At 39.7% G+C, this 27,287-nt stretch overlaps 1 protein-coding gene across 2 annotated transcripts; it reads right to left on the minus strand.

Annotated features, from left to right (window-relative positions):
- Window positions 1-1,032: 1,032 nt before the first annotated feature.
- On the minus strand, window positions 1,033-26,832 carry LOC113131455 (uncharacterized). 2 transcript variants are annotated; one of them, XM_026308714.2, is made up of 8 exons: window positions 26,726-26,832; window positions 7,324-7,469; window positions 6,610-7,219; window positions 5,316-5,940; window positions 3,016-3,077; window positions 2,829-2,925; window positions 2,619-2,737; window positions 1,033-2,174 (listed from the first exon to the last, which is right to left on the minus strand). In XM_026308714.2, exons 2-8 carry the CDS (start codon window positions 7,347-7,349, stop codon window positions 1,602-1,604), a joined length of 2,112 nt encoding a protein of 703 aa, XP_026164499.1. In that variant the 5' UTR covers window positions 7,350-7,469; window positions 26,726-26,832; the 3' UTR covers window positions 1,033-1,601. The 2 variants fall into 2 exon arrangements, with proteins under 2 accessions (XP_026164499.1, XP_026164498.1); XM_026308713.2 differs by lacking the exon at window positions 26,726-26,832 and adding an exon at window positions 26,336-26,685.
- Between the last annotated feature and the right edge of the window lie 455 nt (window positions 26,833-27,287).

Consider the following 27,287-nt stretch of genomic DNA (forward strand, 5'->3'; position numbering starts at 1 on the left):
ATCGTTTGCTGGACACCACCTAGACAGCCAGCGACGGAACGACGACATGCGGCTAAACATGTCATCGCTGGTCAGATTGGGGAGGGGTCCAGAGAAAACTACGGAGTCCGACATTAATTTAGCAAAGTTACACACCGACTCAACATTAATTTTAGTGACCTCCGATTGGCGTAATCGGGTGTCATTGCTGCCGACGTGAATAACAATTTTCCCATATTTCCGATTAGCCTTAGCCAGCAGCTTCAGATTTGACTCGCTGTCGCCCGCTCTGGCCCCAGGAAACATTTGACTATGGTCGCTGGTGTCTCTAGCTTCACGTTCCTGACTATGGAATCGCCAATTATCAGAGTTGGTTTCTCAGCGGGTGTGTCGCTGAGCGGGGAAAATCTAGCCCTGCCCACTGAGGCTGTTATTTTCAACATCTACATGAATGTTAAAATCTCCCACTATAATGACTTTATCTGATCTAAGCACTAAATCAGACAGGAAGTCAGGGAATTCAGTTAAAAACTCTGAGTAAGCCCTGCCCACTGAGGCAAGTGGGCAGGGCTGAGTCTTCGCTTAGCAGTCTCCAAGGCCTCAGGTATGGACAACTTGTTGTACTTAGGTAAACCTTTCTTCACCACAATATACAACACCCTATTTGATAGCTGGATAACTTCTCTCCATGCTGCATTAATCTTGTTTTCCAACTTCATCCTCCAGGGAGGATACTGTGTTGGTCTTGGTCTTAAATGGAAGATGATGTTATACTTGTATAGAACTTTTCTACACTCAAAGCACTTTTACACTACAATATTTGCCTATTCACCCATTCACACACACAATCAATCACGCACTCATACACAGGTTGAACAGCCTCTAGGTTTAGTGTCTTGTTGAAGGACACTTCAACACGTTGACTAGTGAAGCCAGGGATCGAACCAGGAAACTACTGGTTCATGGTCGACCTGCTCTACCTCCTGAACCACAGCCACCCCACAGATAAAAACAGAAGTCAAAAAATGTGACTTGACTCACATAAACAACCCATTTGTTAAACAACTTACTTTTAATTTAATTAAAATATCAAACCAGGATGTGAGGACATACATGAAACATCAACATATTACATTAGGTAACAATCTACCCACTTAGCAAAATGTTGACATTTTGTAAAATTCACTAGTTTGAAAATATAGTAACGTCAAAAGAGAAGATGACTTTTATAAATTTCATCTCTGCGCCTCAGCCTTGGCAACACAGAAAGCAGTTCAACAAGAGTAGAAAAGGACACCAACAACTTAAAATGTCACCATTTCCAATCTTGGTTCTAACTTTAGGTGTAGTAGACACACAAAGGTTAAATTAATATTAATCGTCTCTTCTGACTGTGGCTGACAGCGAGCAAGTACACTTTAATCATACCAATAAAAAAAAAAAAAAAGAGAAAAAAAAAGAAATACAGGAAGCAGTAAGAGAATAGAACATAATGTTCCCAGGTATGTAATGATAAAACCTAGACCTTTCAGTAGAGAAAAATGGGCAGCAATAACCATTAAACATCATCACAGGAATGTGTCTAACACAGATATAGAAACTGACAAGCCCCAAGACAAAAATCAGGAGTTCTTCTTCTTCTTCTCCTTCTTCTTCTTCTTCTTCTTCTTCTTCTCCTTCTTCTCCTTCTTCTCCTTTTTCTTTTTAGCGGCGTTTGCTTTAAACATTTTCCCTTTCACATCATCATCATCGTCATCACTAGCATCACTACTTTCAACTTTTATTTTATGTTTTTCTGTGCTGTCCTTGGGTAAGTTTCCATTGCTGTCTGTTTCTATGCGATGGTTTCCAGTACTTTGGTTCTTGTTCACCTCCTCCTTCACACTGGTGTTTGGAGGAGGCATCACTCCACAGGAAACCGTTATGAGCATTCTCTCTTTTTTCATTTCCTCTTTCAAGGAGATGTTCTCCTGTCTGGTCCTGTGAGTTATGCAGTCATTGTCAAGTTTGCTTCTGTGATCTCCCTCATCGTTCCAGTCACGTTGATTATCTCTGCGATTCCTGTGCTCTTCTGAATCTCTATTGTAGCTATAGTCCCTGTGATCTATCCGGTCTGAGGGTTGCAGTTGTTGGTTGCTACAATAGTGTGAGTGTCCTTTGCCATCACCAATATACTTTTCCATTTGAACTTTTGGCTAAAAAAAAAAAGAAAAAAAAGAAAGAAACTGAAAAGCCTAAGGTCACTTAAAGACTGAGGGGCTTACTGAAGTTCAACAGTGTGTTAGTGTTGGACTGTTGGACTACTGTTAGTATTTAAGATTTTGTCATTTACAAGGCTAAAACACAAAATTTGGCCCACAAATACAAGAACCACACTGGGTTTGATGGATTTATGCTTGTTGCAAAAATCAATGTACAAGGCAAATTTAACACAAATTCCAAATGTATTATCAATAAAATACATCTTTACTCATTTCAATACAATTAGAGGTTCTGCTGCTATGGCATGACTTGGTCTAGTAAGACCAGTAGCTCATGGTGCTAATATTACTTAATACTCCTTAAGACTTCCCTACTGTTTCTGTGGCATCTCCCCCTTGCTCACCAATTATTTTTCACGTAGATATTGAGGTACTTACACTGCTAGAGTTGCTATGTCGGTGAATAGATGCATGGTTTTCAGCACAATTCAAGTCTTCAAAGAAATTCTCACATTTCTGGCAATAATACCCAATCACTGGTGTCAGAAAACTTAAGCCTGCAAATGGACAAGAAAGACAGTGATGCATATGGATTATTGTAGTGTGTGGAAGACAACAGAACTAATGCCAAGAAGAAAATTGCTTTACCATCTTGTTTTAACAATCCCTCCAGTTCTTTCATCAAGGATTCTATTTTACTTATTCTGACTTGTTTTTCTCTCTTCCTTTCACCATCACCAAGTGCCTGGGAAACACAAGTCACAATTTTAAAAGTAAGGAGTTCAATTGTCTCTATACTATAGAGTATAAGCAACATAGCTTGGAAATCACTTACCTTGCACTTAGAGGGTTGAGATGTGCCACTGCCATCACATTTTGCCCGCTTCTCCTTTGTCGCTAAAGGCACAAATGACATCACACAGAATATAATTCTGTATACAACATCATAAACAAACAATACAGACAGAGAAGATAAATCATCAGGCCATGTGGCGTCAGTTTCCAAGTCACTGGGTACACCTTCATATTCAGCTGTCACAACATCTTATCCTTGACAAGTGAAGAAAAGCAGATCCAAAATCAGCTTTACATATCTTAGAATTCTAAAAGAATAACACTGGAGGAAGTAAGTACACACTAAAACAGTTTATAGCAGTTTAGACATTAACCATACCTCCACATTGGACTACCCTTGTTTACCCAAGTGACTGGTCATTGTTTCATATCTTTCTTATGCATTATGGGTTTCAAAAAGGCTGCCAAAGTTAAATTTAAAACTTTAAGAATCATTGATTTTCACAGATAAAAAAATAGGTTACCAATATATAATTTAATTTTAACTCTCATGTACTGTACAGGATACTTTCATTTACCAAGGGTCATTTTTCACTCTTAATTTGGCCACAACTTTCACTGTATTTCAGCTAATGGAATGATTTTTGGTGACAAACCTTAATTTGACATTGTGAGGGAAATTTACATCTTGACAAACTCCATGTCTGCGTGGACAGACAATATGTCTGCTACCTCCCTGTGTGAATTCAACAAAGACTTTTGACACGGTTTTGTATCCATTAGGAAGGAGATGAAAAGTCATACACATGCTAATTACATTGCGTAGGCCACCCTGCCAGCATGATTTACATGTTAGTGACTCTGATGTGTGTAATGCTGCTTAATGCACATAAAAGTTGATCATTTTCTGTGTTCACATCGGTCAATCGGTACTGACCCGTTCTGCAGATCCTATGCTCTGCTTGTGACTCTGCTGTTTTGCCTATTAAACTTGCCATCCTATAACCTGAGATTTGCCTCTAGTGCTTTTTGCCATGACAGACATAAATTTTGAAAATATGATTTAGAAACTTTCCATAGGTCAATAATACACTGTGGCAGATTCATGACCCTTTCGTTATGTTCGGGATGAAAACATCCACTAAAATAAACTGCTGTAAAAATATATCTCATGTTATATGTTTTTAAACTTCTTTTGCTTAAATCTGTTAATCAACTTCAGTTCTGATCAACACTACTAAATGTTAAATAAAATCCTACATTGGGCTACTGATTTTGGCTGGAGACTACAGGTCTAGAGGGGAGTCCACACGCTCAGAGCCACCATGTCCCTCTCAAGATTTCATAAAATCAGCAGAGCTGTGCTTTGACAACAAGCTGCAGAGACCAGTTTATCATAGAGAGGATAAGATTGGCTTCATCAGAAAAGTGGACCAGGAGCTCCTTCTGTTATAGAGATTACAGAATGATCTCAGGGGCCTCACTGTTACTTGTGACAACTTTTACCTCCTACTCAACTTGGTCAGGACAATTAGGAAAAATAAACCAGAGCTTTTGTCTCTGTAGGTTGTCGGCACCTACAGCTGCAGAGGGAGGACCAGTCAGTGGCCACAGATGTTATTTTTAATTTGGTTGATATATCTGCATAACTCTTCCTAGAAGAACTGGGAAATTCTCTGGTTGCTGCCACACCAGGTGAGAGGGATGCAGTCTTCTGCAGATGTGCCTCCAGACACAGAACCACAAACACCAACATACACCAGAAGAACCAGAAGAACTGGTGTTGATTAACAGATTTATGCAAAAAAATTTGACAGCAGTTTATTTTAGTAGATGTTTTCATCCTGAAGATAACAGAAGGGTAGTGAATTTAAATAGTGCAAAAGGGTTAAAAAAGAAAGGCTCTGTAATTTCTTACAACTAAAGTTGGGCTCTGTGGTTCTTAGCACACTTGAACAGGTGCATATTTACAGCAGCAGGGTGCAAAATCTGGGACTGACAGAATATAAACCACAGTTTATCATACTGCAGTAACATGAAAGGGTAGGTTGGATCTATTCATCACTTGTTGACAGGTGACCTGCCTAATGCTGCATTTATGAAACCATTTTTGAAATGCAGTGGTTTATCTTTTGTGCAATGTTCTTAACCTCTATGAAATAATTTAAAAATGCAGTTCAAAGTTTTGCCATAACCAAAAGTTAGCCCCAATAATGAAGTCTTTCAATGAATTTGATTGAAATGTGAAGTTATGATTAGTAGATATAAAATATAAAATTAACTACTGCTCAACAATTTCAATAAACATGTTGAATCTTTCATTTAACATAGGATTCTCACCTTTGATGAGAGACTGTAGAGACTCAAGAGCTTGACGTACATTTGGGGAACTTAGTGCTGGCACTGGCCAACTTGCTGTTATTGTGTTTGTACCAAGAGGTGCAGGAGACAGATACTTTTCCTCCCTCTGCCCCTGCATTTTCACCATTATTTCGTTGATATCTGTTGTGCCCAGACCTTTTAAAATGTTCTTGATCTTCTCACAATCACTGCTGTCCACACCTGCAGAGGTGAGGTTGGAGGAAGTAATTTGCAAAGGTTGCAGTTCCCCAAAACTACTCAATGTGGACTTGTTCTCATGACGCTGTTGACTGGTAAGAGCAGACAGATCCATTTTCTGTAGTTTTTCATATTCAAAAAAGCTGGTAGAGGAGTCACTGCCTTGTTTTTCTCCAGTGTCTCCATTCCCATACAAAAATGACTCTTCATCATCAAGCTCATCAGCTTTCTGGACATTGGAGTCCTCTTGACTGTGTACATGGAGCCAAGAGAAATCACTGCCTACTCTGTCATGGGGAAGAAGCATACTGTCATTGTCCAGTGGTGTTGAACTTTCCTGACTGTCATCCTGCTGATGTCTGGACTCTTCTGGCACACGCTCCACTTTTTTCCTTTCACCAGAGGCCTGAACAGAAAATAACAATGAAACATGCTTAACAGACTGTAGCTCCTTCACTTTGTTATTTTGCTTGGCTAAAATGAAATGTTTTGGTAAATAAAGGTAAAGTCTGTGCATGCAACATTATACTGCTTGTGTTCACCAAGATCTTAGAATTGTTGCAGGTATAGTTTGAAACTCAGGATATGCATCAACCCTACCTGCTAACCAAAATTTTATGTATCTATGGCTTGCATTAGGTATTTGCTACCTGAGTGAATAACAGAAATTTGGGAAATGGGAACTTGCTGTATTTGAGTTATTCAAACCACTGTTGGCAGCAAATCAAACTATACAGTACAGCAGCTCCGTTGTGCAATATCTTTGTCTTATCATCTAAGCCACTTCTGATTCGAAATGATCAACTAGAAGTCAAGTTATTATTTTTTGTTCCTACAACTTGGATAGGTGATACCATTACTTTTGTCAGGGTGTGTATAATATTACACTTACAGCAAATATAATTAATGTATAATGAATACAGAACAGTAATTTGGTTTTCTATTTTTTATTCTATTTTAAATAACATCACTTTCAAGAAAATTCTTTTTATGGTTATGAACTATGAAATGACTTTGTGGAGATTTACACAGATAACCACTGAAGACATTTTATAGAATGAATTAAGAGCCCTACCTGAATTGTGAGAATAGCATTTTTGAGGGTGGGCAATCGTTCCTCCAGTTCTTTGCTGTTCATGACCAGCTTCAGTCCTTCTAACAGACTACTCCCTGACAGCTTATTACTGCTGGTAGCATTGCTGCTGTAGCTGTAACTGGGGATCCTCTTTTGTATTATGTCTTTGGCATAACTGCTTTCACTACTGTTACTTCGTGACTTGGACCGCCTAACCTGACTTTTGCTCCTTGCATGACTTTTGTTCTTGCTTCGGCTTTGGCTCCTACTGCGAGCCCTGCTATTACTTCTGGCCCTGCTTTTGCCACGAGCTCGGCTTTTGTTCCTTCCTCTGCTTCGGCTGCGTGCTCGGCTTTTGCTTCGTGCACGGCTCTTGGCCTGAGATTTTCCACAGCTTCTACCACGGCTTCTGCAACGACTTCGACTACGGCTCTGGCTTTTCCTCCTAGTCACATGCTTCTGAAACTCAGGGTCCAACATGACTGCTTGTTTAAGGGCTTTAGTTGATTTTAATGCCTCAGCAAGGTTGTATGCCATGTCCCCTTTTAGATAATCTGGGAGAGGCTTGTTGGCTGCAATACATCTTAGGAATTCTTCACCAGCTCGGTCACTGAAAACCAACATTCAGATGTTTCAACCACAAGCAAAAACATAGTAGCAGCTGTGCCACCCTATATGTACACAAGACATTTTGTAACACATACAGACACACACCTGTTGTCTTTAAGATGATGCTCCATAGGAGTGGGATTCCACTGCGGCACCTGAAGATGGGGTGGTTCTGCAGAAGAGATGACCTGCTGGTTTCCTCCCAAAGCAATCACTGTACTATGGTCTACGGAGAAGCTGCTACAGTGGGGCTGAGAGTATTCAGAATTCATATTATATGATTGTATAAGATATAGTTCCAAAAGTATTCATGGAAATTTACTCTGTGTGCTTGCTTGAGAATATATCATTTTCACAAAAATGTACGGTTGCAAGAAAAATGAATGGTATTATTTGCAATTTCCTGGATTTCTGTATAAATTGGTCTTTAAATTTGATCTGATTTTCACCGTCACAAATAAACAATGTTTCTAAGCTGATAAAAAACAAACAGTCAACAAGCTTTCATATCTTTATTCCAGACAGCCATTAAACCAAACAACTCTTTTTCTTAACTCATCTCATCAAACACACGAAGTGATGGTGGAAACAGTTTTTATGTCAATAAATGTCAGCTGGAGTCAAGTGTTAGCAACCTTGGAATCCAAGCAAAGAAGCAAGAATGGAGGTGTTTAGAACTACCTTGACTTAATAAAACCCTTGATACAGTGTCACTGTGCTATTTACAAGCAGCATTAGCTGATGTGAGCCATGCCATGCAAAAAATTGATCTAAGAAAACCTATGATCAGGAGTTGTTGATTTGCATTCAGCTGGAAAGAGTTACAGAATAATCTCAAAGACACACATGTCACAAAACACTGTTGTCATCACTTTTTCCACCACGTTGGATATATATTGGGTGCATAGAATAAAGATGTGAAAGATCATAACTTTGTTTTATCAGCTTAGCAATATTGTTTGTTTTTATTTCTGACTGTGATGAAAATCAGATAATATTTCATGACCAACTTATGCAGAAACCAGGAAAGTGCCACTACGTTTTCTCCCACCTGTAATAAATCAAGGGGTTGTTCAAAACAATGAACAGCTTTAGTTTTTAAATCTTTTATTAATAACTACACATAATTGTAGTTAGAATTGCGAGATGACAATGGTCTGTGGTTACAATACAGTTTTTACAATTTCTTTGTGCCATGTTGATTAGCCAGATCACAAATTTACATCTTTAACAGACTGAAAATGCTAATCAATAAAAACCTCACCCTTGTGTATGTAAAATTAAAAAGAGCAACCCCTAATCATTAGTAAACAATTATGATAATTTGTAGAGTTTGTAATTATCAGGATGTGTGGCTCAGATTAGCTAACACGATGTTACACTGTATGTTAAACTGATTGGCATGCTTTTCTGCTATGGAGAAAATTAATTCCTGAAAAGTGAAAACAACTTGAAAATGTTTCCTGACATGTTTACTGCAGAAATTTATAAGTAATGAAATCATCCATCAAGCAGCCAGAGGAAATTATTCCAACTGCTTCAGAGTCTGACAGAAGAGTGTGCAAACATTTGACAGGGATTTATGTTTTGCCTAAATGGTCATAAAAAATAACGAAGAAAAAAAAAACGAAACAGTAATTGTCTTTTTCTATTCTATACAAAGAATTAGTCTGGAATGTCTTGATTGAGATCGAGTTCCAGGGTGCGGGCTAATGGACGCAAAATAAACCAATCAGAGAAATGAGGGATTTGATGCATGCAGTAGAGATGCTAGTGAATGACTGTTGCAGTTTTTGTTGTAAAAACATGAAAATACATGGTGTTATCACAAGTTCCAGCAAAAGCCGGTTGTAGAAAAATTTGTGGACCTTGGACTAGCTTTGAGAAATGTTACGAACAAGTGAGTGCGTAGGTGCAAGGCTGAAGTATAAAACCTGCCCCATTGCAGATAAATGGCTGTGAATGGTCCAGGTCATTTAAGGTCGGAGGAAAAGGCTCTTTATGACCCAGATTCCACAGACGCAGAATTCATTCCGAACTGACCCATTTAACACCTTTATGCTCATTAACGACCCCTAATTACACCCTATTAACACCGGTGGCACTGGTGCTTTATCACAACATGCCTCCCTGTGCTGTGAGACACAAGCGTAAGAGAGTGGTGGTACAGGCACCTGCATCACCAGCTTGTAGTATTGGCGATACATGCTGATGTTCCACACACTGTGAATGTCCAAGAGCCCATGAACAATCCAGATCCAGTGGACATACCAGGCGTTGCCGACCCTGCTGAGGCTACCGGCAGTGGTGCTGAGGGCGGATGGCCTAGCAATAAGCCCCGACAGATAAATCTCAGAGGTGAGGACGCAGAGGAGCTCACTAAATGGATTGCAGCCAACTCCTGCATCTACAACAAGAAGCTGTGGGTCTGAATGAACAAGTCTTTAAAGGACCAGTTCCGGCAGCAGCAAGCCCACAAGATGGGAAAAAGAAGTTGCTGAAATCAAGACCTGGTATATCAGTATCAGGGCCAGGTTGGGCTACATGAAGCGTACCAAGTCTGGTCATGGCATCCGTGACCTCACGGAACGTGATAACTGTATCCCATCCAGGCCCATCCAGGATAGATAGATTGTACAAGCGGGATTTGCTAAACACACTGCAAGCCACAAATGAACAGCAGGGACAGCTTTTTTTTTCTCTAGCTCAACAGCTCATGACCTAGATTCCCCTGCCTTTTGCTGACTGAGAAAGTACAAATTTCTCAGACTTACATGGCGTCAGTCCTGCACGATCTCCCAGACAAACTGTACAAGACAACATCCAGGGAGTTCTGGGGAGTCCTTCCATGTGCTAAAGACAAGCAGGATAGACAGTGCAAAGTAGCAGCCAGCTCCCCAACCTTAGTACAGCAGAGTTTCAAATCTGTCAAGTGTAACACAGACATTGGATGATCCTCAGGAGCAGTCATCATATCCTGGTGAGTTAGTACATTTATATGTGTTGAGCATTTATGCCTATTTTTTTCAATGTTGTGCACATGGTGTAGATGGGAGTACATTGTTCATTATAAAACAATTCAGGATATGCTATTTTGTGGAAAATGTGAATGATATGAGCTGCTAATGAGTTGTTAGCTGTATTAACTCTGTGAATGTAAGCTAACGCACCTGCGTGTTTTCCTGTGAGCTAGTGCACCTCCGTGTACATCCTCTGGGGTATCGCTGTGAACCTGCTTAATTCAATATGTGCCCTTAGCCTTTCTTTTTAAAGTGATTTAATTGTGTTATGGGTTAATTTATGACACATTTGTATTGTTTATTGGCCAATAAGATATGAAAATAGAAGACAGCAAATTTGATAAGAGATGTTTTAATTTTTGAGATGCGGACGTAATGCAAGAGTAATTCATTAGGTGGATTATTTATTTTATTTTAGGAGAATTAAGAAATTGCTTTGTACATCTGTGTGCAGGCTGGTTTTTTTGTTGGTAGAATCCGCTCCTAAGAACTGAGCTGTGCTGTCCAAGGATTGGATGCCACCTGAGATGTCTACCGCGGACGTTCCACATCCCATGGCCACCCGCTTCCCAGGAGGGTGGTAGGGCCTACAAGGACCTAAGGAATAACTGAACTATAACCTAACTGCTTCTAAATGCTGACCGAGGAACTAGTGAACATTGAGTGCAACTGAAATGGACAAGGTAAACTAATGTGCTTAAGGACACTTAAAAGGACAGTACTGAAACTTAGAGGTAAACTGGAAAAAAAATCTAACCAACTGAACTAGGCAGACTATTGGTTTGTTTTCTTCATGCCCATGTTTTTTTGGGAAGGTTAAAAGGTCATGTTATTGAATGACATTGTTAAGGTACAACCTGTTAAAAATATAAATACTCACAAAAAAAAAAATTTACATTTCATCCATTTTCATATGTACTGTGTGTGTCTCACTTTGTGGTTGGAGGTTTCTTCCAACTCTGTACAGAGTTGCCGGTGCCAATCTGCCAATCTGCACAGTTCATTACATTTCAGACGAATCAATTCATACAATTGCAAGCATGCGATCATCATCATGCGATCATGTCATGGCATGGCATGGAGCCAGCAGGGCTGTTGAAGTACTGGCGCAGGTACTGAGTCACTGTGCACGTTCCACTGCTCCATCGGTGCTTGGCACCTCCAATTCCCAGGGTTGACAATGTAGTTCGTATCTTCCTGTTCAAGGTCAGCATTCTGGAGTCCTGGATAACACATCATCATGATGCTATGCAGACAGACGGCTCCACAATGACCCTATCAACTTCAGGCAAGAGTTGCAGTGTGGTGAGCAGAGCCTGCCCTCATGAGATTCGGTAATTTGTGATTAGTTCCTCATCTGTAATGCTGCATTTGCTGTAAAGTTTCATCATAGACAATCTCAGTGCAAATGTGTCATCTGACGATAAAATATGGCAAAAGCTGATCATTGTTGGCCATAGGATCAGGATCAGGGAAGCTAATTAACCTATCCTCCAAGCAGTCTTTCAATTCTGACACATTAAATATCTGGGCGTCAAGCATGTGGCCCATGCTGTAACGATCCAGCCGCAGAAATCTGTAGTCTGCATCCACAAGGACCAACCCCATGAGTTGGTTGTTGGCAGTGTATCTACAGCGCAAGTAGTAGGGTAACAGTGTAATTTATTGGCTAAAAACAGAACTGTGTGAACTGAACAGCAACTGACTCTGGGTTTAAGTGTATATGTACCGCACGTTTAGCGTATGGGTCATAGGTGGAATGTGACTGAAGCCTGAATAATGTGTGGGTGAAGGGTTTATTCATGAAATTTCTCCTGACTGCATCCAACCTGAACAGAAACGCCAAGTCGGGAGAGAGTGGGAAGAGCATGAACAGGTCCTCAGTCTGTGGAATGAGGATCTATGGCAGAGGGTCCAGACCCACATTCTTTCACTAAGAAAGGAGTGGGTCTGGCTGGCCAGGCTAGATATTAACACATCCAGAAGGAAAAGTTTGATTCAAATCTTGGACCTTTAGCTGCTTTTAACATCCTCCAACTCAAAAAGCCAAACCAGTGTTAACCTTGGATTTTTGCTCATTTTGATCTAGCAGCCACTGCTTCAGACTTTTAATTGAAAAATAGTCTTCCAAGGCTGGCTGTTCAAAACTATTCACAGTTTGAAAAACACTTCCTAGAACATTTATTTATTGGAACCTATTTTGACAACATGGTACAGAAGCTGGAATAAAGTCACTAAGACTGTTAAGGGGAGAGTCTGTTAATGGGAGACCTTATAAAGTTTATTTTTAATTACGGCTCAGGGCAGGGCTGTCGCTAGTGGGGTGAAAGGTGGTGACAATTATAAGGGGGCCCACAAAATCCAGCAATTATACTCTATAGGCCCCTGTTCTGTGAATAATTCTAATATTTATATTAGTTGTATGCCAGATATTTTAATGAAAACCACAGAAATATGCAATTTCATTGGAAGTTTTCCAAATATCTCCTCTTCGCCCCTCCCTAAAAATGGTTTAGTACGATACAAGGTATTTATTAATTATTCAGTTAGTGACAAACATCTGAGGGACCTAATAAATAAGTCCCACCCTACTTGTGAATAGGACCGATCAGTGTCGACGCAGCCGCTGAAGTTAGACATGAACTTGGTGGAAGAGAAGGCTGACCGATTGAAAATGAAACAAAAACATAAATCAGGGTACCAGAAATGCCATGAAAAGAAGGAGAGGGAGGCCAGAAGAGCTGCTGTATCCCAGTCCATCAAGCCCACATCAATATTTTTTCAGGGGCCCCCGAATCTTCTAGCTACGGCCCTGGCTCAGGGTATCACCACCTTAACACCACCAGATGATCAAGTGAGGTGGTGCTAATGACTATCGTAAAGACAAAAAGCCCAACGTAACGAAAGCCAGGTTTTCTTCAGACCTTCTGACGTTTTGTACACTCTTTTTATCCCTTTCTAAGGTTGCAACACAACAACAGGAAGACATTATAATACATATAGAGTGGTTTAAAGTACATACACAATATGTGTGTCATGTACAGTGTTTCAGAAAGTATTGAGACCACTTAATTTTTTGCAGTGTTGGAGATGTAACTGAAATGTTTGCCCATTAATCCATATTCAATAGCCCATACTAACGAAGTAAACTTATTCCTCTAATGTTTGCCAATTACAGTAAATGACACATATAACTCAGTGCAGTTATATAAAAAGAAATTATCAAAATATAATAATAATCCATCAAAACATACATGCAAAAGGTGTTGATATATGCAACAAACCAAACAGGTATATCACTTGCCAAGTAAATGTATTCAACTACACAATTTTAAGGTACCCATCACTTTACTGAAGTATTTCCTTTTTTTAAGTTTTTAAATTAATACATTTACTGATTTAGCACTTTTAACACTTTTGTCAGAGCAATTTACAAAATCAAATGAGAGTAAATTTATATTTAGTTTCTTCTGTAAATCCACAAGTTCTTTCCTTTTTTCCCAGCTAAGGAAGGAATCTGCAAAACTTGTTCTGCATGGTGCCACAGCTCCACCAATCCTCGATTCCATTTTATTTTTAACTGCAAATTGTGGGAAACAATGTGGAAAACATTGCCTGTTAAATATTACTGACCACATATTAGATTAATTTGAATATGAATCATAGTACCAGCATTTCTACTAAACTAAGAGAAAAAGAGAAAAAAACCTTAAATTTATTAATAATAGTAAACATGAGACAATCAGTAACATTAACAATTACATAACAGCTAGCCTAGCCCCGTTAGCAGGCGTGGAGCCACCGAGCTCAGGGTCTGTTAGCTGTCCAAGGGCAGCTCCAGAGCAGCCTGGAGAATTAGCCTGGGTGACGGTCCGACGGAAACATACTCCTAAGCCTGTTCACGTCTCTAACAGATTTTCCCTGCTCAGCAACACACCCACCGAGAAACTGACTGATAATGGGCGATTCCATAGTCAGAAACGTGACGCTAGATACAACAGCGACCATAGTCAAATGTATTCCTGGGGCCAGAGCAGGTGACATCGAGTCAAACTTGAAACTGCTAGCTAATGCTAATTGTAAATATCGTAAGATTGTTATTCATGTCGGCAGCAATGACACCCGATTACGCCAATCGGAGGTCACTAAAATTAATGTTGAGCCGGTGTGTAACTTTGCCAAAACAATGTCGGATTCCGTAATTTTCTCTGGGCCCCTCCCCAATCTGACCAGCGATGACATGTTTAGCCGCATGTCGTTGGCTGCCTAGGTGGTGTCCAGGAAACGATGTGAGCTTCATAGACAATTGGGCCAAGTATATTAACAAACCTAAAGTTTGACAATCCAGAATGGGGACCAGGACGCAGAGACTCAGTCTAAAATGCTTCTCTGCAGTTGCCTTAGAGCCGTCACCCTCCCCAAACCCCATAGAGATTATGTCTGACCCTCGAACATATAAATCAAATAAATCAGAAGTTAACATAAGAAGAGTTATTCATAAAAACCTAATAAAAATTAAGACCACTCCTCTTACTGAACAGAAAAACAGAACAGTCAGATGTGGATAATTAAATATTAGGTCTCTTTCATCTAAATTTTTGTTAGTAAATGATTTGATAACTGATCACCAAATTGACCTTGTCTTACTGAAACCTGGCTGCAGCAGCATGAATATGTCAGTCTGAATGAATCAATCCCCCTCAGTCATAAAAATTGTCATGTTCCTCAAGGCACAGGTGGAGGTGGAGGAGTAGCTGCAATCTTCCACTCAAAGTTATTATTAAACTTTCATCCTCAGAACAGTTATAACTCATTTGAGCCTCACTCTTAGTCTCTCACATCCAAACTGGAAAACACAAAAACCAGTTCACCGTGTACCGTCCACCTGTCCCTTCCGCAGAATTCTTAACTGAATTTCCAGACTTCCTGTCTGATTTAGTGCTTTGTTCAGATAAAGTCATTATAGTGGGAGATTTTAACATTCATGTACAGTCGTGAAAAAATTTGGACACCCTATGAAAGCCTGTGTATTTTTGTAACATTTTTGGATATGTGGATATTTAATCTCAATGTTAACAATACAGAGATATTAAAGTAATATATCTAAGCAATTAAAACTGAAGAGGGGATCTTCTTTAAAATGTATATTCTAACTGAGGCAAAAGTTAGGACACCCTCACATTTATTTCCACTTAAAATGGCTCAAATCACACACAGGTGTATCACACCAGGTTCACATGATTGGTAGACCGTTACTCAGAATTTTGAATGAGGCTTGCTCTGTCTAAATATGAGACATTTAGTTTGGTGTGCTCCTGACTGCTGAAGTTAAAGTGAGCACCACGATGAGAGCAAAAGAGCTGTCTAAGGCCTTCAGAAAAAAAAATTGTAGCAGCCTATGAGTCTGATAAGGGATTTAAAAAGACCTTAAAAGATTTTGAAATTAGCCATTCCAATGTCCGGAAAATAGTCTACAACTGGAGGGCTTTCAAAACAACTGCCAACATGCCCAGGTCTGGTCGTCCCAGCAAGTTCACCCTGGGAGCAGACCGAAAGATGCTAAAAGAGGTCTCCAAAAACCCTAAAATGTCATCACGGGACCTACAGCAGGCTCTGGCTACTGTTGATGTGAAAGTACATGTCTCTACAATCAAAAAGAGACTGCACAAGTTTAACGTGCATGGGAGGTGTGCAAGGAGGAAACCTTTGCTCTCTAAGAGAAACATCAAGGCCAGACTGAAGTTTGCCAGAGATAATGTTGACAAAGACCAGGACTTCTGGAATAATGTTCTTTGGACAGATGAGTCAGACAGGAAAAATTGAATTATTTGGACACCAGAACAGAGGACATGTTTGGCGTAAACCAAAGACAGCATTCCAGGAAAAGAACCTCATATCAACTGTGAAGCATGGAGGTGGAAGTGTCATGGTTTGGGGCTGCTTTGCTGCAGCAGGACCTGGTCAGCTCACCATCATAGAATCCACCATGAATTCTACTGTATATCAGAGTGTGCTTGAGGAACATGTGAGACCATCTGTCAGAAAATTAAAGCTGAAGAGGAACTGGACCATGCAACACAACAATGACCCAAAACATACCAGTAAATCAACCAAGGACTGGCTGAAAACTAAGAAATGGAGAGTCCTGGAATGGCAAAGTCAAATCCCAGATCTTAATCCCATTGAGATACTGTGGGGTGACTTGAAACGGGCTGTACATGCAAGAAACCCCTCAAACATCTCACAGCTGAAAGAATTCTGCATTGAGGAGTGGTGTAAACTTTCCTCAGACCGACGTCAGAGACTGGTAGATGGCTACAAGAAGCGTCTCATTGCAGTTATTTCAACCAAAGGGGGTAACACTAGCTATTAGGGGGTAGGGTGTTATCTTTTTCCTCAGTTAGAATATGCACTTTTGAAGAATTACATTTACAGAAGATCTTGAAAAGTTTTTTTCTTCAGCTTTAATTGTTTAGTTATATTACTTTAATATCTCAGTATTGTTAAAATTGAGATTAAATATCCATATATCCAAAAATGTCACAAAAACACACAGGCTTTCATAGGGTGTCCTAATTTTTTCACATAACTGTAGATGTTGAAAATAATAGTCTCAGAACTGCATTTAATTCAATATTAGATTCAACTGGTTTTACTCAAAATGTTAATAAACCCACCCACTGTTTCAATCACACCCTTGATCTTGTTCTGACTTATGACATCGAAATTGAACATTTAATAGTTTTTCCCCCACCTATTATGTCATTTTTTAATAACTTTTGAATTTAAGATAATGGATCATGCAGCATTTGGAAGAAAATTCCACTACAGTAGATATTACTTTACAAATAAAATCACAACTATTAGAGATAAAACTCATCAGATGCTTCCTATACCTGACACAAATTAATCTTCTACTACAGTAGCTCTTGAATCATCTGTAAGACCTCAGTTATGTTTAGACTGCCTCTCTACCATAGATCTCTGAATTCACATCAGTAGTTGCTTCACTGAAATCATCAATGTGTCTCTCCTGACTAGACTGCTTAAAGACACCCTGCTATTAAATAACTCATCTTTATTGGACAGTAAGTGGACGGTAGCCAAGGTGTGCTGATGATGTTTACGCATAAAAAAAACTGTTATGCTGTTATATAGAAAACAAATTAGGAAACAATCTGCTAATCTGCACAATGCCATGGAGGAAATATACATTAAGTTGGTCCTTTCACAACTTTCCCCTGTAACTGGATGTTTTCAGTCGGTGGAGCAGAGCAGAGGGTCCAGGCCTGAAAAGCCAGGTCTCCTTCACAAGGATTAGTGGCCATTGCTTGTCCAGGTTTTCTATGTAAGAATGGCCTATTAGCCTGTGTACGCAGTCACAGCATTAAAAATGGCTATGGCTATATAAAAACAGGACAAACACAAGACAAGCATTCCTCTGCTTTCAGAGTATCTAGACATTACTTCTAATAGAGCTTATAAGATCAGCAAGAGCAATTCTAGCTATTTCTACCATTCATAATTATTTAATCATAACCTTTAAGTGTAGCATTGTAAAACATAATAGATAAACATAAAATGTTCTTTATTTACAAGAAATATTTATTATGAGGTCACACATACAGTTGCAAGAAAAAGCTGCCCTGCCCTATAAAAAACACACACCAGTTTTGAGTTTGCTGTTCTCAAGAAGCATTGCCTGATGTTGAACCATGCCTTGCACAAAAGAGCTCTCAGAAGACCTACGATCAAGAATTGTTGACTTGCATGAAGTTGGAAAGGGTTACAAAAGTATCTCTAAAAGCCTAGATGTTCATGTATTGTGTACCATGTCACAATAAGACAGACTGTCTACAAATGGAGAAAGTTCAGCACTGTTGCTACTCTCCCTAGGCGTGGTCGTCCTGTAAAGATGACTGCAAGAGTACAGCGCAGGATGCTTAATGAGTTGAAGAAGAATCCTAGAATGTCAGCTAAAGACTTACAGAAATCTCTGGCACATGCTAAGATTTTTGTAGACAAATTTACAATGAGTAAAACATTAAACAAGAATGGAGTTCATGGGAGGACACCATGGAGGAAGCCACTGCTGTCCAAGAAAAGCATTGCAGTACGTTTGAAGTTTGCAAAAGAGCACCTGGATGTTCCACAGCACTACTGGCAAAATATTCTGTGGACAGATGAAACCAAAATTGAGTTGTTTGGAAAGAACACACAACACAACGTGTGGAGAACAAAAGGCACAGCGCACCAACATCAAAACCTCATCCCAACTGTGAAATATGGTGGTGAGGGCATCATGGTTTGGGGCTGCTTTGCTGCCTCAGGGCTGGACTGGACGGATTGCTGTCATCGACGGAAAAATGAATTCCAAAGTTTATCAAGACATTTTGCAGGAAAACTTAAGAACATCTGTCCGCCAACTGAAGCTCAACAGAGAATGGGTGATGTAACAGGACAACGACCCAAAGCATAGAAGTAAATCAACAACAGAATGGCTTCAACAGAAGAAAATATGCCTTCTGGAATGGCCCAGTCAGAATCATGACCTCAACCTGATTGAGATGCTGTGGCATGACCTCAAGAGAGCGATTCACACCAGACATCCCAAGAATATTGCTGCACTGAAACAGTTTTGTAAAGAGGAAGAGGTTCACATACTTTTTCCACCCTGCACTGTGAATGTTTACATGTTGTGTTCAATAAAAACATGAAAACATATAATGTTTGTGCGGTGTTAGTTTAAGCAGACTGTGTTTTTCTATTGTTGTGACTTAGATGAAGATCAGAACACATTTTATGACCAATTTATGCAGAAATCCAAGTAATCCCAAAGGGTTCACATACTTTTTCTTGCAACTGTATATTGCCAGCATAACCGCTCAGCCACAAGCTCCAAAACCAACTACAGCATTTAACTAGAAAATTGCATTTCCTGTGGAAGATGTGTGTGAATGCTGAAAGCTGAATGAAGCTGCCCAACAATGCTGAAAATGGCTGACATGCATTGTTGAATAAGCTGAAGGCTGAAATGCAATGCTGAAGAATCCTGGAAGCTGAAATGTGAAACTGGAGTTGGAAGCTTAACTTGTTTAGCTAAAAAACTATTCAACATTGCTGAAAAGGGTGGAAAAAGAATGATATGATCTAGAAATTGCTAAAGAAAGATTTGTTAATCTAATATAAAAGAAGTGCAGGAATTTCATAGTAGTATTGAAGAGAAGGAAGGAAGAACTCAAGAAATCAAATGTGAGTTAAAAGAAAAGGGGAAGAATTGAAACAGCTAAAAAGTTAAATTGTAGAAAGACTATATAGTGTAGTTTTAAAACCAATAAATATTGCTGAAAAATACAGAAGGTAAATGATGTGTAGCGAAAGGAGGAATATTTGAAGGAAGTTTTTCTTATAGAGAAAGAAGAGAAGATGGAAGGAAAGACTGAAAAAAGGGGAGAACTGAAGGAATGAAAGTAGAGAATAAAGAAAGTAAAGAATAAACTAATGTGTGTTGGTCAAAAGGCTGAAAAAAATATGTGCTGGAAAAGAGGAAATATTAGCATTTCTTAAGTTTTATTTTGAAACCATATAATAAAAAGGCTTTTATTTTGAAAAGGCAGAATGGAGACGTGAATTTGAGTAAAGACCTGAACTTTAATTCTGAATTGTTGTGTTTTGTAACACTAGAGTAACTTCATACAAATAACTGTAGAATTTTATTGTGAAAATAAAGAAGACCAAGAAGACCACAGTGCTGAAATTTAAAATGGCTTCAGTGGGTGCCTGAAGCTGTATGTCGATTATAAAAGTCTAAGGTTCTGTTGCTGTTTCAGGACTTTTATTTTGAAAGGATGCTATGAAAAGGCTTTTATTTTGAAAAGAGAGAGTGTTGCAGGAGACTCACATGATCACAGACTACAATCTTAACTTTATTTTGAATATTCATTATACTTTACAAAGGTGTAATAACTTCTTACAAATAACTGTAGTCTTTTATTGTGAAAGGTCAGACAAGGCCTGCTGGGAGAAGGCACCATGGCTGACATTAATTTTGTTATTTCTTGGCTTTTATTTTGAAAGAATCCAGAACAAAGGCTTTAATTTTGAAAGTGCAGCATGCTGTGGTGCACGCACATGACCTTCAATTAAAAGCTGAAGTTTAATTTTAAATATTCACTATACTTCAGAAAGGTACACTCACTTCCTGTAAATAACTGCAGACTTTTATTGTGAAAGTGTTGTCACATCCTTCTTGGAGAAGATGGCTGACACTGAGAATAGTCCCCATGTGTAACAGCAGTGGACATTAGGCAGCCAGTCAGTCTAATTACCAACCACAGGCAGCTGTTGCTATGGTGACCTTAGCCCAGAGTGGGAGGGGGAGTAACAGTGACATAGCGTTTTACACACACACAGTACAGAAACTGAAAAAACTTCACCTCACAAAATGGAGGACTACAGAAAAACTATAAGACTTATCAACGAAGAGACATCCATTTTTGTGAAGATATTCCAAAAAATGAAGGATTGGTGGCTAGTTAGAAACAGCCTTCATTTGTGTTTTTCACCAGAACTGTGGAGATCTTTTATAATGGGAGTGAATGAGAGATTGAGCAGTCACTCTCTGTGGGTTTGGCCACCTGGTGGAAAAACCGTAGGTCCTATCAAAATGAGAACAGCATTACCTGAGAGAAGACAAAAATCTCTACTACTTTTGAGAAAATTGCGGCTGTGACGGTGAGTTAGAGAGAAAAATTTTCAATAAACTTAACAGTTTCTTCCACTCTAGCGATGATGTCACCACTCTAGCTGTAGCATAGAACCAATGTAAAAATCATAAAAAGCCAAAAAAACCCCATAAAACGTAAACTGTGGTTAAAGAAAAACTGTAATAGATATCAAAAAGCTGAATACAAGATGTACAGATTGCCTTCTGACCTGTTTAAAGGTCTTGAAAAACTTGAAATATCTAATATAAATAATAAAGATATCACCAAAAAAAGTAGAAGCAACCCTCTCCTCATTGAGCTGAACGCGACGGTGTTTGAATGACGTTTCTACATCAAACTGTGTAGGACTAGATAGCGACAGAATACGGCGGAATAATAATAAAGAGAAAAAACGAAAAACGTATCTTGGGTTTGCTGTTTACACAGCAATGGTTCCAAAATAGAAGCTAAGAATGCTAATATTTTCTCTTTTCTGTCTATACACTCTTCCTACATTTTCACTTTTTTTTCTTCTTTCTTCCCTTTCTTTCTTTAACTCATATCATATTTAACCCTCTGGGGTCGACGAACGCGCCGGCGCGTTTTGACGCATCTTTTTCTGATAAGGCCGAAACAAACTTAAATTACTCCGTCAATTCTGATCGTACAGATAAAAGAAGTATATCATTCAAATCTGTAAAGGGTCTAGTTTTAGTGGTATCATAATAACAACAAAACGTTGTGCTTTTTTTAAATAAAGAAAGCCGACAGGGTGCGCTCTCGGACTTTTCTGTCTCTGTCATCTCTCTTCACAGACGCGTAAATAAAACAACCAGAATCTCAGCGAATACTTGGCTCATAAAAATAAGAGTTATATGGCTAGAAAGCTTGAAATGTTTTCTTTTGAGTGAAACAATTCAAGTCAAAAACAAATCATCACTTTTGATTTAATCCGTATGAACGGAAGGAGAAGTCCGTTTTTTACTTTGTCTCACCTCATTACAGGTAATGCGGTCCCGCCTTGTACACTGTTCACATGTAAATAATCTCAGGTGAACCAGGTAAATATGTGCACACCCCCGAGAAATGACACAAAATATCAAACTTCATCATAGAATTTACTCACTTTTTCTGCGCGTTTGGATGATGGCGCGTTACGCACGTGAAGCGCCATCAAATATAAAATAAACAAAATATAAAATATACAAATAGTTTAGCTTGTCCTCAGAGTAAAAACACTGATTTTAACTCAAATGAGGATCGTTAGGCTCCTCATTGTGCTGTATTGTGCTGCACTAATCCGTCCCATCAACATTGACTGAAAGGCTCATTATGCGTGTCTTTGTCTGGTCGTTCAGTGCGTCTTTTGTGTTCTCAGGTAAATCACATGACTATTCATCCTCAGACACACCCTCTTGCATATGGCCTTTCTGGACAAAAAGTGTCTTAGAAAATTTAAATCAGTGTATTGATTACTGTGAATGTGTGAACAAGATGACATTCACAGCACTCTGAAGTAAACACTTTAGCCTACAACATGCAGGTCTCCAAAGTCTTGTGCACCAATGTTCTGTTTGTGTTTTATGGTCTTATTTCAGTGAGTAAAAAATTGTAGTTTTTCACTAACCATGCATAACCACTTTTTTCTCAAAAACACAATCATGTATAAACTTGCTGCTCACATATTATTGTAGCCAATTTTGTGCTGATTACAGTGTTATTAGACTTTAGACATTAATATGTTTAAAAAACACTGAAAAAAGCACAAATGTCAGGACATGTCAAAATTTGTCCAGGACCCAAAAACCCCCTCAGACCCCAGAGGGTTAATTCCTTTAGTTTTTCCTTCCTTCACTACACTTTTTTATGTTAGTTTAACACTTCTTTCTTTAGCAATTGAAAGCCAATTTATTTCTACTTCATCATATCATTCTTTATACACTTTCCAGCAATTTTGAATATTTTTTTAGCTAAACAAGTTAAACTTCCAACTCCAGTTTTACATATAAGCTACCAGGATTCTTCAGCATTGCATTTCAGCCTTCAGCTTATTCAGCAATGCATTTCAGCCATTTTCAGCATTGTTGGGCAGCTTCATTCAGCTTTCAGCATTCATACGCATCTTTCGCAGGAAATACAATTTTCTAGTTTTGCCTATTAATTACTATTAAGTTTCTCAATGTTTGAGATCTGCCAAGGTAAAATAAACTTGCATCAGATCTGCTTATAATAATGTAACAGGTGAAATTCTTTTTCAGCTGTGACATGACCTAACTAATCAATTGGTTGCCAACTATTTGCATAATTGATTTTAACGATTAGTTGTTAAAGCCCTATTATTTTGTACCCGTTATTTCGAAGTTTTTTGTAGTTTTTTCCTATGTTTTTTTCTTACATTGTATACTGGCTCAAGTAGAGTAGTGTACAGTAGAGAGGAACTATTGGCCCTGTTGAAGATTGCACACAGAGTAACTCACCCAATCCCAACTATGCTGATGAGACAGTTTCGTGGATGTAGAGCTGGGGCTAAGCTAAAGGTTAAGAGGAACAACAGAAAGTGGAGATACAAGCCTTTTCTGCCCCCTGTGCTCATGGGGAATGTTAACTCACTGCATAACAAGTGTGACGAACTGGAGGTGCTTGTGAGGAACCAGCGGCTGTACAAGGAGTGCAGTTTAATATGTCTTTCTGAGTCCTGGCTTCACAGCTGCACGAGCGGACAGAGACCTAAGGATGAGCGGAAGGACAAAAGGTGGGGGAGTTATCCTATTTTTTAATCAGAAATGGGTTAACTCCCGAAATGTGACTGTGAAAGATAAGGTCTGCTGTCCAGAAAATGAACTGGTCTCAGTTGGTTTCTGTCCATACTATGTTCTGTCCATACAAGGGAGTTTACATATATAGTCACCATTGTTGTTTACATTCCACTGAAGGCGGCACCTGCAACGGTGTGTGATGTCATACATGAGGCCGTTGCTAGAATACAGACCCAGCACCCTGATGCATTCATTGCAATTGCAGGGGATTTCAATCATGTCTCTCTGTCCTCCTGCCTGATTGGCTTTGTACAATATGTAGATTGTTCAACACGTGGAGAAAGGACATTAGATCTGTTCTATGTTAACGTCAAAGAAGCCTACAGGGCTGTACCTCTTCCTTTTTAATACTTTCGTAAGCAATCTCAAAACAATGGCTCTACAGCGCCCCATACAAAAGTGAAAATACATTTCGCCAATGGGGGCCCGACCAACACTTTTTTCATTGCACAGCCACCAAATCCGGTACACATGTACTTCGTGCCGGGGCAAGCAAAAAACCATATGATGGCGATGCTGCACGGCAAACAGGAAGTCCGCCAGTTAGTAATACACAATGGAATGTGCCAAGAAATGGTGAGCATTCCCATGGAAGCTCCCGGTCTTGCCATGTGTCCCCAAAGAGGAGGTTATCAGGCCATGCCGTCATAAATCTCCAGGGCCCCACAGCAATGCCCTCCCCTACACTAACCTATTGTAACCCTCTCATACACTACATCCGCAACTAAACCTAGTGTTACTCCCCCCTGTAGCTCCTGTGTGGGTGCGAGAGTGGAGGCAAGTCCACAGGAGTCATCAGGTGGGCACCCTCTCGCACACGCATCGTCGGATTTGCATGGGATCAATTGATGAATTGTAGTCCCCATGGGCCTGAACCCATGTGATTGAACAAAATCACAATTGGTGCAATAGCACCCCCTACAGATTGAATCAAATTTTGTTTGGAGAGCCAAAAATTTAGTTTTTTCAAAATGTACCAAATTTGGCACAAAATTCCATTAGGCCATCCCAATCAGAAAGGCCAATCAGACCCATGCCCTATTTTCAATGGTGTTGCCTTGGCGATGACCGAAACACACCATATATATTTTCAATGAGAATTCCGTCCAATGTAAATCTATGGTGACACAGAATGGTGGCATGTGTTCAGGCTTTTTAAAGGGCTCCCACTGAAATCATTGGCTACACAGTTTGACGGCACCAGGGGCTGGTCAAGGGCTGCAATGGACAGTCACGGGTCGTTACAGGGGAACGCGGTGGGTCACGGCATGTTGCAGACGGCAAGGGCCGTTCATCGCTGCTTGCGGCTATATTTTTTATTATTATTAGTAGTAGTAATTGATATGTAATTGATCCCTTATTATTAGTAATTGATGTTATTGATATCTTATTTATACTATTTATGTTATATGTTATTGAGTGCCTTCATCCGTTAATTATATTTCATATTTTATTTTATATTTTATAGTGGAATCTCTGTTAAAGTTATTAGTTAAGAGCTACAGGACAATCTGAATTTCTCCAATGGGGATGAATAAAGTATCTGTCATGTCATGTCATGTCATGCTCAAGTTAACCATTAAAGTAGTCCATGCATTTGCACACAACGAATTGTTGCACCTCACATCTGGGAACCGTTGTCTCTTACCACTGGCTCACAGACATGGGGTTTGCCAGACATGACACTGGACCCTTCTCAACATTTCAATAACCTTGGTCAGCCATAGTGAATACCTCTACTTACATTATGGGATGGAAAAAAAGTATCTGGTCGATAAACCATTCACTTAATCAGGAGTTTTTGGTGCTTAATGAAAGTCTTTGCTCAAAATATGACATGACTTGCACATGTAGTCAATTTGATACTGTAATTGAAGCTACTATGGTCAAATGGATAAACAGTCATATGCAAAACATTCATAAACAATGCTCCAAATTAATGGCCCAGACTTCTAGGCTGAAGGAAATACAAATGCAAACATAGTCCCTGAACAAGGTACAATTCTGAACCAAATTAAACAAATGTCATCAGTCAAATATGTTCTGCTTCAGATATTAGGAAATGAATCAAAGTTCTTAAATATTACCCAGCCAACTAATTCTAATTGTTAAAGAGATTTATTGCAGTCAATGATGCACTTGATCCACCTTCAATATACCACGACTGAGGTGAGACCCTTGAGCAAGGCACCGAACCCCCAACTGCTCCCCAGGCTCCGCAGCAATGGCTACCCACTGCTCCGGGTGTGCGTTCACGGTGTGTGTGTTCACTTCGGGTGGGTTAAATGCAGAGGGGAATTTTGAGTATGGGTCACCATACTTGACAAGAGTAGTCACTTTAACTTTTTCACTTCCACTTTCATTTAATAATCTGTCACAGATTTTAATTTAATAGTTAAGTATTCTGCCAGAAGTGATAAAATACTTAATCCATCCTCTGGTACAGAAGGTATTACTCTGGTACAGAAACTAAAGTATTTTGGATAACTCCTACTCACAGGGAACTGGCTAGCTAGCCAACCCCTATGACCAGCTATGCTAGCTGTATTAGCTTCATTAGTCTGCGAGTACGTACACTTATAAAACGTCCTCTTGGTGGCCTGTTGTGGAGAAAAGGACCGTCCGGTGCTGAGGCAGAAAATGGTCCACACGGTCCGGGAGGAGGAGGTACACCACACTGCCCTGCGACTGTGAAAGGACCGCCATGCAGTGGTGGAGGTCCGAACGGCGGAGGGCCACGTGCAGGTTTATCTGGCCGGTACATGATCTTGTTCAAGAGGGCACGGTGTGACTGAGAGACGGAACCAAGTTGAAGGGGGAAATTAACTTCAGCGCTATTTTTCACACAACTGCGCGTCTGGGTCCACTGCAGCGACTCTTGATGACATCGGAAATACAACACTGACACACAACAACATCCGGAAAACTCTTTCAAACTAGAGGTCCGCGTTTGGTGAGTACTTACCTCTAGGTCAGGGGTGTCAAATTTACGGTCCGCGGGCCAGAGTAGGCCCGCAAACGGGTTTAATCCGGCCCGCGAGATGATTTGAAGTTTAAATTAGCTGCAATTTTTCAATGAAAGAAACTGCTGTTCTAAATGTGTCCACTGTGTGTCGCAATAGCAATTATGTTATGCAGGCAAACTGTTTATACCGGGGCTGAGCAAGTTGGCCTATACTTGTTAGCTATCCCGGAGCTAGCTGCCTTGTCGGTCCGGTCCGGTCCGGTCCAGTCCACTTGGGAATAGATTTTCCTCCATATGGCCCCTGACCTAAAATGAGTTTGACACCCCTGCTCTAGGTAATCAGCCACCACTTCCGTGTACTCTGGACTCAGAAGCAGAACAATGACAGCTGAACCTCTGCACTGAAAACAAAATCGGAACTGAAAATGAAACATTGGCATTGGAGGATTTGTACTGGGAAAAAAACACTTTGGTATGCAAAAATAATCTTCGTAGTTTTTGTTGATTTAAGTATTTTTGTGGATGCCAGCTTTTTTCCCCAATGACTTATATTCCGTCAGTG

The sequence above is a fragment of the Mastacembelus armatus genome, chromosome 15 (genome assembly GCF_900324485.2).
Source record: "Mastacembelus armatus chromosome 15, fMasArm1.2, whole genome shotgun sequence".
NCBI lineage: Eukaryota > Metazoa > Chordata > Actinopteri > Synbranchiformes > Mastacembelidae > Mastacembelus > Mastacembelus armatus.